Below are 14,801 nucleotides of genomic sequence, written 5' to 3'. Positions count from 1 at the left end.
ATAAAAGTGCTCGCTCACTTACTGGTTGTTAAGGAACACCAGTGGAAATCTTAATTAAAAACTCCATTCCCACGTTAAAGTTTGATGATTTAATAGCTTTTATTAAAATGCTTTTGCCTTAAGAATGAGGAACTGCTAATGCAATCTCATAATGAAGGTACTTGCATTTGCTCTCCTGTTCTATTTCTGTCAAAAACATTTTTGCACTTCACAGATTCTTTGCAGAATGATTTAAACTCTTCGGATGAATGCTTCTGTTTTCAGAGCCACTGCAAACACATCCTGTTGCCCATATGGAGTCTGGCCCTCTCTGGACCTTGACAAAGATTACAGTAGCAATAACTCTGTGTTTTTGTGTGTGTGTTTTTTCACATGTGACAACTACAAGACAGAGTGTTGTGTGCAGCATTACATCTAGCCCATGTGATTTGTGTGCACTGTGATGTCGCGGAGATGTGAAAGCACAATGGGCCGTCTGTTCACACGCTACAAGTGTGTGTGTGTGGAGTACACACTACTGTCTGATATTAGAAAAGAAGCATGGAGGTGGAATACATGCAGCAGGAAACTTCACTGTTGCATTTGTGTTTGCTATGGAAAGCATCAGTATAGCTTTTGAGCAATCTAATCTCTAATCGCACATTTTAAGGGGGCAGTTCACCCAATAATGAAAGGTGTTACTCACTCTCATGTTGTTCCAATCCCGTAAGGCTCTTGTTCATCTTTATAAAAACAATTGACGATATTTTTAATGAAACCTGAGAGATTACTGCCCCTTGACAGGCCATGCAACCAAAATTTTGATGCATCAAAAAGTTAATAAAGAGATCGTACAAGTTATACAAATAAAGAAAGAGGTCTTCTGAAAAGACACAATGGCTTTATTTGATGAACAGATTTAATTTAGCGATTTATTTACATATTGAAATCAATCAACACACATACATAGAGCACATCAAATTAAGGCTGTAACATGGCGGTTTTTTTAGGGGTCTATAATAATAATAGCCTGCAATATTTAATTCAAAATAGTGAAATAAAAAAGAAGAAAAAAAAGAAATTGGATTTGGAACAGTTGTCAAATATTAGTACTTATATTAGTGCACTTTCAGTGGAGTCTGAAAAGTCTCTCATGTTTCATTACAAATATCTTCATTTGAGTTTTTTTTGTTTAGAAAGATATGAGGATGAGTAAAGCATGTAACTAACACACGTTGTCATGCTTTCAGCATGCTGTACGTTTAACATTAAAGTCATTGTGTTTCAGAATTTTCAAGCACCTGTCAATCAAGTCTTCCCTGCTGAAGATGATGTCAACAAACATGTGGAGGACAACTGTAAGTGTCACTGTGTTTGAGATCTTCATGTCAGTTATGTGTTGGATAAAATGATAGCACTAATGATTTTATCTGTTTGTGTGTGTTACAGGCTCACTGATGTACTTAAATGAAGCCACGCTACTAAATAATGTTCGTGTGCGCTACAGTAAAGATAAGATTTATGTGAGTATTTTTCGCTGTTGCAAATGTTGTCATGAAGATTTTGTATGTCCTCTGCGCTTCATGTTATCCACCCTAAATGGCAAGATGTCTTGAGTACGGTGGCCGAGACAGCTCAACGCACTGCAAATGAAAAAACACATGCAAATAGAAAAAAACACCTGCAAATTAAGAAAACATCTTCATCAGTTTTACTCGCAACACAACCAAATACAGAAATGCGCTGCAAATACTCACAACACAACCAAATACAGAAACGCGCTGCAAATACTCGCAACACTACCAAATACAGAAACGCGCTCCAGATACTCGCAACACAACCAAATACAGAAACGCGCTGCAGATACTCGCAACTCGACCAAATACAGAAACGCGCTGCAGATACTCGCAACACAACCAAATACAAAAATGCGCTGCAAATACTCGCAACACAACTAAATACAGAAACGTTCTGCAGATACTCGCAACACAACCAAATACAGAAACGCGCTGCAGATACTCGCAACTCAACCAAATACAGAAACGCGCTGCAGATACTCGCAACTCAACCAAATACAGAAACGCGCTGCAGATACTCGCAACTCAACCAAATACAGAAACACGCTGCAAATACTCACAACACAACTAAATACAGAAACGTTCTGCAGATACTCGCAACACAACCAAATACAGAAACGCGCTGCAGATACTCGCAACACAACCAAATACAAAAATGCGCTGCAAATACTCGCAACACAACTAAATACAGAAACGTTCTGCAGATACTCGCAACACAACCAAATACAGAAACACGCTGCAAATACTCACAACACAACTAAATACAGAAACGCACTGCAGATACTCGCAACACAACCAAATACAGAAACGTGCTGCAGATACTCGCAACTCAACCAAATACAGAAACGCGCTGCAGATACTCGCAACTCAACCAAATACAGAAACGCGCTGCAGATACTCGCAACTCAACCAAATACAGAAACGCGCTGCAGATACTCGCAACTCAACCAAATACAGAAACGCGCTGCAAATACTCACAACACAACTAAATACAGAAACGTTCTGCAGATACTCGCAACACAACCACATACAGAAACGCGCTGCAGATACTCGCAACACAACCAAATACAAAAATGCGCTGCAAATACTCGCAACACAACTAAATACAGAAACGTTCTGCAGATACTCGCAACACAACCAAATACAGAAACACGCTGCAAATACTCACAACACAACTAAATACAGAAACGTTCTGCAGATACTCGCAACACAACCAAATACAGAAACGCGCTGCAGATACTCGCAACACAACCAAATACAAAAATGCGCTGCAAATACTCGCAACACAACTAAATACAGAAACGTTCTGCAGATACTCGCAACACAACCAAATACAGAAACGTGCTGCAGATACTCGCAACACAACCAAATACAAAAATGCGCTGCAAATACTCGCAACACAACTAAATACAGAAACGTTCTGCAGATGCTCGCAACACAACCAAATACAGAAATGCGCTGCAGATACTCGCAACACAACCAAATACAAAAATGCGCTGCAAATACTCGCAACACAACTAAATACAGAAACGTTCTGCAGATACTCGCAACACAACCAAATACAGAAACACGCTGCAAATACTCACAACACAACTAAATACAGAAACGTTCTGCAGATACTCGCAACACAACCAAATACAGAAACGCGCTGCAGATACTCGCAACACAACCAAATACAAAAATGCGCTGCAAATACTCGCAACACAACTAAATACAGAAACGTTCTGCAGATACTCGCAACACAACCAAATACAGAAACGTGCTGCAGATACTCGCAACACAACCAAATACAAAAATGCGGATTTGTACATGAACAGAAAGTGCATGTGCAAGTGATTCAACTCTCAAATACTCAATCAGTATGTATTGCACATACATAATATGGACACATGGTGAATAGAGTATACTTTAAAACTGTGTGAAACGAAGCAGCATGCAAAAAAACCCAGACAAACCTAGGCTTAAATATACCCAGGCCTTTAGTGTCACCAGAAGACTGCTTCAGCTTTCTGAAGACATATTTATTGTAAATTTACTAAATGAATAAAAAAAAAAAAAACAGTATATTTACATAAATAGGCCAATAAATGCTATTTTTAATGATTTATTTTTTGCATTTAATTTATAAAAAAATACAGTACCATTCAAAAGTGTTTTTAGGATCATTTCTTTTTTAAAACAATTTGATGCAAAGATTGAAATGTTTAATTTCTACATTAAAATTCACTTTTAAAGATTTTTAAAGTAAAAAATGACAAGATAACAGAACAGTCCTGTTATCATGCAGAAGAAAAAAAGCCTCATTAAATAAATAAATAAATTAATTAATTAACATAGTAAAAAAATAAAGGACTTGCCATTTTTTTTCTTTTAAAAAAAATACTTGAAAAAAAAAATGCATTCATTGGGTGCTTTCCTGCTGCTCATGTTGCTTTGTGTTGCAGACGTTTGTTGCCAACATCCTGATTGCTGTGAATCCATATTTTGAGATTCCCAAGCTGTATTCTCCAGAGACCATTAAACAGTACCAGGGCCGATCGCTGGGCACTCTGCCTCCTCACGTCTATGCAATTGGTAAGCAAGGCTGCAAGAAAAGGCATGGGCCGTTTATGTGTGGTTGGGCCTACGTATATGCTAAATTTAATGCAGAGGCAGTGAAATTAAGGCATCTCAGTCATGTACAAAAATATATACTATTAGCTTGTATAAATGTTAATATTCCATTCCATTCCAGTATATATTTGTATTTTTTTATGTTTTTATTTGTTATATTTAGCGGATAAAACATATCGTGACATGAAGGTGTTGAAGATGAGTCAGTCCATCATTGTGTCGGGAGAGTCAGGAGCCGGAAAAACCGAAAACACCAAGTTTGTTCTCAGGTATAGAAAGGTCTCAATATTATATATTGTATCATTAATAAAAAGCTAATAATGTAAGGCTAAGCACGTCTGCGTAATCCTTTATTCTTTACTTGTTTTATTCGGTTACGCTTTCCTCTCACAGGTACTTAACTACATCTTATGGTACAGGTCAAGACATTGATGAAAGAATAGTTGAAGGTACATTTGAAGGACTTTACTATACTAATATAAATTTGTTCTCCACTATACTCTAACTAATACTGTAACAAGTTATAGAAAATAAGGCAAACAAAACAACTATTTTCTGTTTATTTCTAGCAAACCCACTGCTCGAGGCGTTTGGAAATGCCAAAACTGTCCGAAACAACAACAGCAGTCGCTTTGGGAAGTTTGTGGAGATTCACTTTAATGAAAAGGTGTGTTTTGTACAAAAGCCTCACTACAAACACAAAATTGCGAAGCTTTTTAAATAACAATGTACAATTTTAGCTTATCAAGGAGTATTACAAAAGCACCCATGACAAAAAGACCCCTGGAGTCCCCGCAATAAATAAAATTACAAAAGGCTTCCCTCCCTAACTTTCGGACACAAGAGAAAACACACGCATATATAAATAAAAGGGCACCCACCTCTCTATCATGCTCCAACTACAACAATGGTTGGGAAAATAGGAGCCAAAATAAACAAAACACCAACCAAGATCACAAATGAATCGGCCCTAAACTTAGTATCTACAACAATTGTCTAGCGTACCGATCACCATGTGTACAGCACTATAGTTAACATTATTCCAGCTCTGCGTCAAGGACGCCATGAAGCAGGGATCCCATGAGTCCAGGCTTCAGGAGACGTAAATACTGCAACAACCACTCCCAGGATCAATCGTGTCATCCCTAATTAGTCTCTCCACCTGTTATCAATACAGCTAGAGAGTAAAGACAGAGTGGAAAAAAGAGAGATACACAGCAAACAGTTGTACACAATGCACACCCAAAATTACTTAAATTCAAAAACATCCAAAAATAATAGTTTGTTCACACTTTTAGTTTTGGGATGAAATCTCACTATTAATTACAACTTTTGCCTAATTACTGCTTATTAATAGTTAGCAAGCTAGTTTATTAAGTAGGATTAAAGGATCTGAAATATGATCATGCAGAATAAGACATTAATGTGTGCCATATACGTACTAATAAAATAATATGCTTGTGATATGCATGCTAATAAGCAACTAGTTAAAGGGCACCTATTATGAAAAATTCACTTTTACATGGTGTTTGGACATAAATGTGTGTTGGTAGTGTGTGTACACAACCACCCTATAAGGATAAAAATCCACCCACTTCTTTTTTTAATCCTCATAAGCAGTGTCTCAATACAAGCCATTCTCAGAGTCTGTAAAATGTGACATCACATTTTACAAGCCCCGCCCACAACTGTTGACGGACACTGCTGTATTAGCATAGACCCCGCCCTGAGTGAGCCACACACAATCCGCCATGTTTATCTTCACGCTAGAGCATTTAAAAGCAGCATTCAAGCAAGAAATATCTTCTTAACATGCGTATCTATTATAAACATGTGATTTCTCTCCCAGCTGTTTACCTTCACAAACATATCCGACTGTGTTTTTGTAACTTCTGCATGTTTATAACATAAATGTCTGTGTATTTGAGACATGAAAGAAAACCGTAGATCAGAAGTTTAAACTGATATGGCTTTAAAACGCATGATTTCAGCGCGATAGACATGATAATCAAAACCAATCACATGTTTCTTAGCAGAGTATCTGAGGGACGAACTGTAAATGCAGCCCTGTTCTGGAAAAGGGGCAGGGAGCAGCAGCTCATTTGCATTTAAAGAGACATGCACTAAAACAGCCTGTTACCGCTTCCACTCAAAATAGGCATTTTCAAAATGATAAAATAAATGATCTGTGGGGTATTTTTAGCTGAAACTTAACAGACACATTCTGGGGAATCCTGAGACTTATTATTATTACATATTGGCCTGGTTTTACACACAGGGTTTAGACTAAGCCAGGATTAGGCCATAGTTCAATTAGGACATTTAAGTAAATTTTATAAACGTGCCTTAGAAAAAACATTACTACTGTGCATCTTGAGACAAAACAAAGGCACTGATATATTTTAAGGTCAATCAGTGCAAGTTTCTTTCAGTTGAAACAGATCAGACTTGCATTTTAGTCTGGGACTAGGTTTAAGCCTTGTCTGTGAAACTGAGGGATTATTATTATTATTACATGCATATTACATTTTGTAAAAAGGAGCATGATAATAGTGAGAATTGGTCCCTCAACTAAAGTGTTACCCTGAGTTTGTAGATATGTTATACACAGAGTGTAACTCTATAGTTATTGCTGTTGTTGTAATTAATGTGATGAGTAGTGGTGCTGATGTGTGAATTTGTACATGAACCTTTATTTGAACGCAGTGCTGATTTGTTTTCCAGAATGCAGTAGTAGGTGGTTTCGTGTCCCATTACCTGCTGGAGAAGTCCCGTATCTGCACGCAGGGTCAGGAGGAGAGGAACTATCACATCTTCTACAGGCTGTGCGCCGGAGCTCCTGAAGACATCAAGGAGAAGTTCCACCTCAGCTCTCCAGACTGCTTCAAGGTTTGTGAACGCTGCGTCTCACAGACCCCACATCAGTCTGACACATACACTTACACTACACTTTCACTTCTGTAGAATAGCCAGTGAGTGGTTTCACAGTCTCAGTAAAGACATTATCAAGCACCATGTCAGGTATTTTGACGTTTCAATTCAGGTTGACACATTTATGAGTATGATCATGCAAAGTGTTGAAAAATGAAAAAAGTAATTCTTGACCGTCTGCCAGGTGTTTTTTCAAAAAAACATGTTTCTGAACATTTCTTGTTTACATTTTCTGTTTAATCCAGTATCTAAGTCGAGGATGCACAAGGTACTTTTCTACCAAGGAATCAGACAAGCTGATACCTCAAAACCGCAAGAGTCCAGAGGTAATGCATTTATTTTCAATTCATTCCCTGTATAATCTGAGAGACTGCCACCAATTTGTTTTTGTTAGTTTGGATGGGGAATAATTGATTACGGACACCGGGCAAGACACTACAGGCAAAAACATTGTTGCTCACACTTTATTTTAAGATCCAATTCTCGCTATTAACAAACCATCAACTAAGACTTTTTCCTTAAAGGGATCCCTGGGTATTAAGACTTGTATGGCTTAATATAACATAAATGATGTCTCTTACTGAAATATGTAGTAGAAAACCCATTAAATATTTGTTTTATTTTTAAAAAATGACATCGTTTTATACATATTTTGGACTATGGGGGCGCCATTGTTCTGATGACGTAAAATGGTTGCACTCGGTGAGCTACTAGCGCTACCTGTTGCTATTTTTACCACAACACAACTCTGAAAATAAAATACTGATATGATGACCACAGCTACTTACAGGTGGCGATGGATATAAGCATAGGTTTAAACCAAATGCTGTACCATAGATTTTTCCCCACAAGGAGTGTAAACGCCCCGGATCTCGAGGGAAATCCACGCTGAGAAACTCCTCTAGCGGCCGCGCATCATGATTAGCGTTGGCATGTTTACATCCTAACAGATGGCATAGTGTTTCTTGTTTCAGCTGTTTGTAAGCTCTTTCAATAGCTGTGGTCTACTAAAAGACTCAAAGGCATCAGGGCTAAAGTGAAGAGCGGGTCTTGAGGAAGCTTTATTCGTCCACAGGCATCTTTCCAATTCTTTTCTCCTCTTCTTATCGCTAGGAAAGCAGTGAAGTCTTAGTCTTACGTTGCTTCTCTTGTTGCCCTTGGACTGAAAATTACAATCAAAAGCCACACAATGTGGTATTTTTTTAAATAACATACATTTTCATGGGTTTTACTTTTTATCTCACAATTCTGACTTTTTTCTCAGAATTGTGAGATATAAACTCGCAATTGCGAGTTATAAAGTCAGAATCGCGAGTTAAAGTCCAGTTTTGAGGGGGGGAAAGACTGATATGTTCTCAGAATTGCGAGTTTATATCACGCAATTCTGAGAAAATAAAAAGTCAGCTATCAGCTGAAAATATTCAGAAGAAACAAATAAATTCCTTGAGAAATATAACTTCCCGCTCATGTCCACTGCAGTCATCATAGCCTTCACATTCTTTCTGATTTGAGTGATCCTTTTCTGTCTAGCTAGCTAAATATGTTTAACATGTGAATTCTTGCTAAATATGCAGTTCTATTACGGGTCGTTGGCATGAATTGTACTCGTGATGGAGAAGTGGAGCGAGTGAAAACCACGACGCTTCGACTTTTTAAAAAATCCGCTTCTCGCTCCAGTCAAAATCAGACCGCTCCGCTCGTGCTCCGCTCCGCTCACATACTCTGATTGTGAGTAACTGGTGCTGTCATGACAGATCTATTTCAGATATTATTGCCCGCGGGCTGCCTGCTGCTAACCACTGCCCTAAAGTGTTACCACATTATTTTATCATGCATTGGTCAGTTTTGAGATTTTGGGCTATATTTTTTCTAAAAATATGATGATTATTTTAATTTTTCATCTTGTCCTTTGCAAGCGTCTACGCTTGTGCTTGGTTACTGGTCTACGGCTTGATTTTAATTCTCAGAAACTAGGCCTTTTGTTAATGACTGAATATTGTGTGTAATTCAAGCATGATTATGTTCATACTAATCTAATCGCTGCACTAATCATTTGTAACGTTGTGTGTCTGTTTGTGTGTGTCTGATACATCAAAGGATGAGAAGGTGAATATGTGTGTTGTGCAGTCAGAGGGGCTTTACTTTTCTTCTCTCCTTTTATCATATAAATACATGACCTGGGTCCAATGTGTTTCATGGTTTGTTATACTTCCATCATTAAGAGATCGATTAAATTACCACAATTGTATAGTTAACAAACCTAAAGGAATATTCTGGTTCCAATACTACTAGTTCATTTTGATTTGTCCTTTCCTTAAAAAGAAAGCAAAAATCTGGGTAACGCTGGTTAAATATGAACCCTGTCTGTGGGAAGTTATATCTAATATTGCCATTTCCATGTAACACTTGAAAAAAGCATATGAAATATATTTGACCCATATCTTGTAAAAAATGAGGAACTTACTTTCATTTCTTGGGAGCGAAGCTGTCATTGCCCTCCACTGTTTTGGCTTCTTCTACGGTAATGGGATATGGTTCTCTTAATATTGCTGGTTTTGTCACAAGTAGTATTACAGCAGGCTGCTAGTGCACTTTTAAAATCCACCACATTGAGGTAAAAGATTTTAATGGTGTACTGTGACACTCTTGCAATACTGGCAGTTCTTGTGTCCATTAGCATTATCTGCTTCTCTCAGAGGACACGTTTCTCTTTAGCAGCTGCATTCGTGTACCAAAATACCTTCAGTTTCTTTCAGGTGCTTTTGGACAAAATGCCAGCAACTCATCAATTTATTGACAATAGTTTTGGCTCAGTTTTATCAGGCATCTGGGGGATGCAAGATATCCACATGGTTACATCAGACTCGTGATTGTCATGAGGGGTTGGGAATTTTGTGAAAGTCATGATAGTAGAGTTTATCTGTGGCTGTCACCAAGAGATTATAGATAAATTGACATCCATTTAATAAGAGGTTTCATAATTCACATCCCCATGAATTAAATGTTTTATTTGATTTTTGAATGTGTTATTTAGCTGAACGTGGTCTAGTCTAGGCTAGATGCTGCAATGTGATTAAATGACACTTCATTATGAATATATAACTCATCAAAATGAATGCCTTGTTGCTTGATTCTAGTGTTCTGTTGTGATTGACTTTGTACCTTCAAAAGTATAAATTTTTACAATTATTCTTAAAAAAAATTCCTTAAAATAAACGAGAATTTTTAATAAAACATGATGCGAGCTTAATGGGAACAGTGGTGTGCCTAAAGGATACACAAATGTACCCATTTAAGCACAGCTGGACTTTTTGAATTTAATGATGTATATCTTAATTTTAAGCTTTTGTCATTTAAAATTAAATTAAATATTTTTGTGTGAGAGATTAATATTTTATTTTAACATAACTTTTTGTACTGAAACCAATATCTTGTGCACTAAAAATGTCTAAATGGTGCGCTTAATAGGTACGCTTACCCTATATATGGATTCTGCAGTGTCTTGATGTTGGGATAAGTGGACGACACCAGGGTCAAGACCATCATTGTCGTCAGGGGACTGACTAAATAAAATTCACATGGGAAAATGTTGAGGACAACAAGTGCACTTTACAATATAAGAGGGTGGAGTATGTTGAAAACCTACATGCACCTACCATTTTCCTTTTGTTCTCAGATGAACTACTATGACCTGAAATCTTACCTCATTTTATATCTTTCAGTAAATTTAATAAGTATGAACATATAGGCTAATGGCAAGGTTTGTATGTAAGATTGGACTAGAGTCTTCAAAAAAATCATAATAAAATGAAAACTATTACATTTTCATTCAACTACGAAATTACATTTTCTATCACAGTGATATAAACACCGTTCCTCAGCCCCCGTTGCTTAACAAACCGGTTGGAGACCCTTATTTATTTGATGCTCATCACTCCAAAGTCAATGGAAAGCTGCATGTTTGAGCTGACAACAAACCGAGCAGCTCAGAAATCAGAGAGCTTATATATGTGGTCAGAGACTCTAAAAAATAAAACATTTCAAAAGCGCAGCATTCCCACACATTTCAACCGGGAGACTAAAAGTGCGCTCGCTGTTCTGATTGTGCAAATTCCTGTTGGAGGTTGCCTGTGAATTTTGGCAGAACAACAGTGACGGCATGCAGCTACAAGGCCTCAAAGCAAGATGCAAAGAATGCGTAAGGGTATACAGGAAACTCTAATGTAATTTAGGCTGTCTGCAGTTATATTAGAGTAACTGAACAACAGAATATCAGCATATGAGGGACAACTTTACTCCGTTACATCTGAGTTTACAACCTGAGATCACTGACGTGGAGTCTATGACAGTCATGAGTTTCATGTTGTAGTGCTGTGGATTCTTTTGAATGAGTGTAATCCCCACCATCAAACCGATGAAGCTGCTTGACCTGACCTGCGGGTCAGGGCTGCGTTTCCCAAAAGCATCATAAGCCTAAGTATATCATAGACCAACCAATGGAGCTATGATCAACTTAAGCTTCCGATGCCTTTGGGAAATGCAACCCAGGCTGTTTCAGCTCTACTCATTTCTCGCCAAAGATGCAGCCATGCAATATTCTTACACAAGCATTTTCCTGTCTGAATTGGAGTTATGCTCTGAAATCTTAAGGAACTTGTAGTTTGGAAATGAAATGTTCTACAAGCACACATCAAGATTGTGTTGTGCTGCACGTATGCTTTTGGTTATGCAGTACTGAGTAACAAAACATGGAAATAAATTGATTGCAGTTGCTGTGCTGAGTTTTATTAGCAGTCAGGCTCCTGGGTGAACTCGCATGTTTCTCTTCTGAGTCTAACTTGGCCGTTGCTCCTCAGCATCTGAAGGCAGGTCCTCTGAAAGACCCTCTGCTGGACGATCATGCCGACTTTAACAGAATGTGTGTAGCCATGAAGAAGATCGGTCTGGATGACACAGAGAAGCTCAACATGTTCAGGGTGGTGGCTGGGGTTTTGCACCTTGGAAACATCGACTTCGAGGAGGCTGGAAGCACCTCAGGTAAACGGAGAGCTTCAGTTATTAAACGCACTGTTTTGGTGCTAACAGTTAAAATCATTGTGCCAACAACTTGTGTGATTTATTCATTTAAAGATGATGACAGTGAACATAATCCAGTTTTTAACAGTATCTACAAACTTGGGACGATTTATACATTTATATCCAACTGTTTAGTTTGGAGAAGAATTGGTTCGTTACCAGTTAGACAAAATATGCTGATGTGAGTGTATTAACAAAAAAATAAATAAATTACACTATATTTTACATGAAAGCACAAGCCAGACGTGGATTATTAAATATAATATTGTTTATTGAAATAAAAGGTAACACTTTATTTTAGGGTGTCTTAACTAGTTGCTTATTAGCATGCATATTACTAGAATATTAGCCATTTATTAGTACTAGTTAAGCACATATTAATGCCTTTTTCTACATCCCTAATCCTACTCAATACCTAAATTTAACAACTACCTTATTAATTATTAATGAGTAGCAAATTAGGAATTTATTGAGGGAAAAGTCATAGTTAATAGTGAAAAAGTGGTCTATATTCTAAAGTAATTACCAAATAAAATATGAAAGTTAGGTGAAAAATTGAGCTTAAAAAATTGAAACCATTTTAATTGGTTGCCAAGGCAACATATCTAATTTACATTTAAGTTGAAGTACTAAAATATTAAAACTAAAGCTAAATAGTAATATTAAAAATAAAAAAAAACGAATAAAAATGACAAAAGCACATAACGACATTACAAAAACTAAAAATGAAAGCTGAAAATATGAAATGAATCGCTTATTGACAATATTGGTATGCACTATAGTAAATGATGCACATTATTATAAAATAACACTGGTGTTACCAAATGTTTCCACAGCAAAACCTGAACATCTCAACTGTTCACACAACAGCGGTTTAATAAAGGGACTGAATAATACATTGCTTATAAAGGTTTGATTTATTGAACCTATGTAACATTGCTATGTAAATATAAAAACAGTGCAAGTCAATGAGAAGTCACTATCATGATAGAAAAGGTTGAGAATGGTATTAGAAAGCAATAAACATATCCTTTTACATAATGGCTTAAAAGCATAACAAAGCCATTACTCAGCACTGAGCGTAGATTGCATAACATCACAATAAGTTCATATTAGCTTAATCATATACCTCATGTTGATGAAAATGAAGAGAAATGTTCATATGTACTGACTGGTGTTCATGTGTCTGTGTGTTTCAGGTGGCTGTGTCTTGAAGAAGACGTGCGGTCAGTCGTTAGAGTTCTGTGCGGAGCTGTTGGGTCTGGATGAGGAGGATCTGAGGGTCAGTCTGACCACCAGAGTCATGCAGACCACTGCAGGGGGCGCTAAAGGCACAGCCATCAAGTAAGAGCTGCTCACACCTTCTGATGAACAGCTGAACTAGTGGATAGCCGTTCAGCTTGTTGTCTTCTGCAGGGTTCCTCTGAAGGTGGAGCAGGCCAGCAGTGCTCGTGATGCTCTGGCTAAAACCATCTACAGCCGTCTCTTCGATCATGTGGTCACCAGGATCAACCAGTGCTTCCCCTTCGACTCGTCTGCTCACTTCATCGGTGTGCTGGACATCGCTGGCTTTGGTACAAGACTGTCTATGCTCATGAATGCACTTTTTCACACACTTATCTGAGCCGTAAATGTCATGTGAATGAATCATAGTTGTGGCATCTGTCAGCAGGGGCCAACCAAACCCTGACTCCTGCTTATACCAAAACCTGATTTTTGTCTTCCTTTTCCTCAGAGTATTTTGAGCACAACAGTTTTGAGCAGTTCTGCATCAACTACTGTAATGAGAAACTCCAGCAGTTCTTCAATGAGCGCATTCTCAAAGAGGTGAGTGTTTCAGTTGACGCATGTGTGTGTGTGTGTGTGTGTGTGTGTGTGTGTGGATGGGTGTGGATGTGTGTGTGTGGGTGTGTGAGAGAGAGTGTGAGAGAGTGTGTGTGTGTGTGTGTGTGTGTGAGAGTGAGAGTGTGTGTGTGTGTAAATCAGCTCATTCTCTGCAGCTCATCTAGTCAGAATTTACAGCCATTTTCAGATGTCTTTGCCATCTTACTATTGTCCCGTTACATTTTCTGTAACATATTACTACAATTTTGTCTTTTATTCAGCAAGAACACATTAAATTGATCAAAAGTGAGCGTAAAAACATTTATAATATCACAAAAGATTTCTATTTCAAATAAATGCTGTTCTTTTGAACTTTCTATTGAAAAAAGAATCTTGAAAAAGGTATCACAGTTTCCACAAATGTTTCAAGCAGCACTTTTTTTAATTGATGATAATCAGAAATGTTTCTCGAGCATATTCGGTAGGGGAAGTCGTGGCCTAATGGTTAGAGAGTCGGACTTGTAATCCAAAGGTTGTGGGTTCGAGTCTCCGGCCGGCAGGGATTGTAGGTGGGGGGAGTGAATGTCCAGCGCTCTCTCCACCCTCAATACCACGACTGAGGTGCCCTTGAGCAAGGCACCGAACCCCCAACTGCTCCCCGGGCGCTGCAGCATAAAATGGCTGCCCACTGCTCCGGGTGTGTGTTCACGGTGTGTGTGTTCACTGCTGTGTGTGTGCACTTTGGATGGGTTAAATGCAGAGCACGAATTCTGAGTATGGGTCACCATACTGGGCTGAATG

General features: G+C 38.0%; 1 protein-coding gene across 2 annotated transcripts in view; it reads left to right on the top strand.

Annotated features, from left to right (window-relative positions):
• The window catches only part of LOC306880276 (unconventional myosin-VI-like), a 58,777-nt gene that overhangs the window by 20,758 nt on the left and 23,218 nt on the right, over positions 1–14,801 (top strand). For both annotated transcript variants that reach the window (XM_079433718.1, XM_079433717.1), the window contains exons 3-14: positions 1,268–1,337; positions 1,429–1,502; positions 4,001–4,130; positions 4,333–4,438; positions 4,563–4,618; positions 4,739–4,836; positions 6,894–7,058; positions 7,346–7,426; positions 11,957–12,137; positions 13,376–13,520; positions 13,593–13,750; positions 13,912–14,003. In XM_079433718.1, coding sequence (XP_079289844.1) covers positions 1,268–1,337; positions 1,429–1,502; positions 4,001–4,130; positions 4,333–4,438; positions 4,563–4,618; positions 4,739–4,836; positions 6,894–7,058; positions 7,346–7,426; positions 11,957–12,137; positions 13,376–13,520; positions 13,593–13,750; positions 13,912–14,003 — 1,356 coding nt within the window. The remainder of the gene's footprint in view (positions 1–1,267; positions 1,338–1,428; positions 1,503–4,000; positions 4,131–4,332; positions 4,439–4,562; positions 4,619–4,738; positions 4,837–6,893; positions 7,059–7,345; positions 7,427–11,956; positions 12,138–13,375; positions 13,521–13,592; positions 13,751–13,911; positions 14,004–14,801) is intronic.

The sequence above is a fragment of the Barbus barbus genome (genome assembly GCF_936440315.1).
Source record: "Barbus barbus genome assembly, chromosome: 14".
Classification (NCBI taxonomy): domain Eukaryota; kingdom Metazoa; phylum Chordata; class Actinopteri; order Cypriniformes; family Cyprinidae; genus Barbus; species Barbus barbus.
The sequence above is the reverse complement of the archived record's forward strand: the minus strand, read 5'-3'. Positions and strand labels throughout refer to the sequence as shown.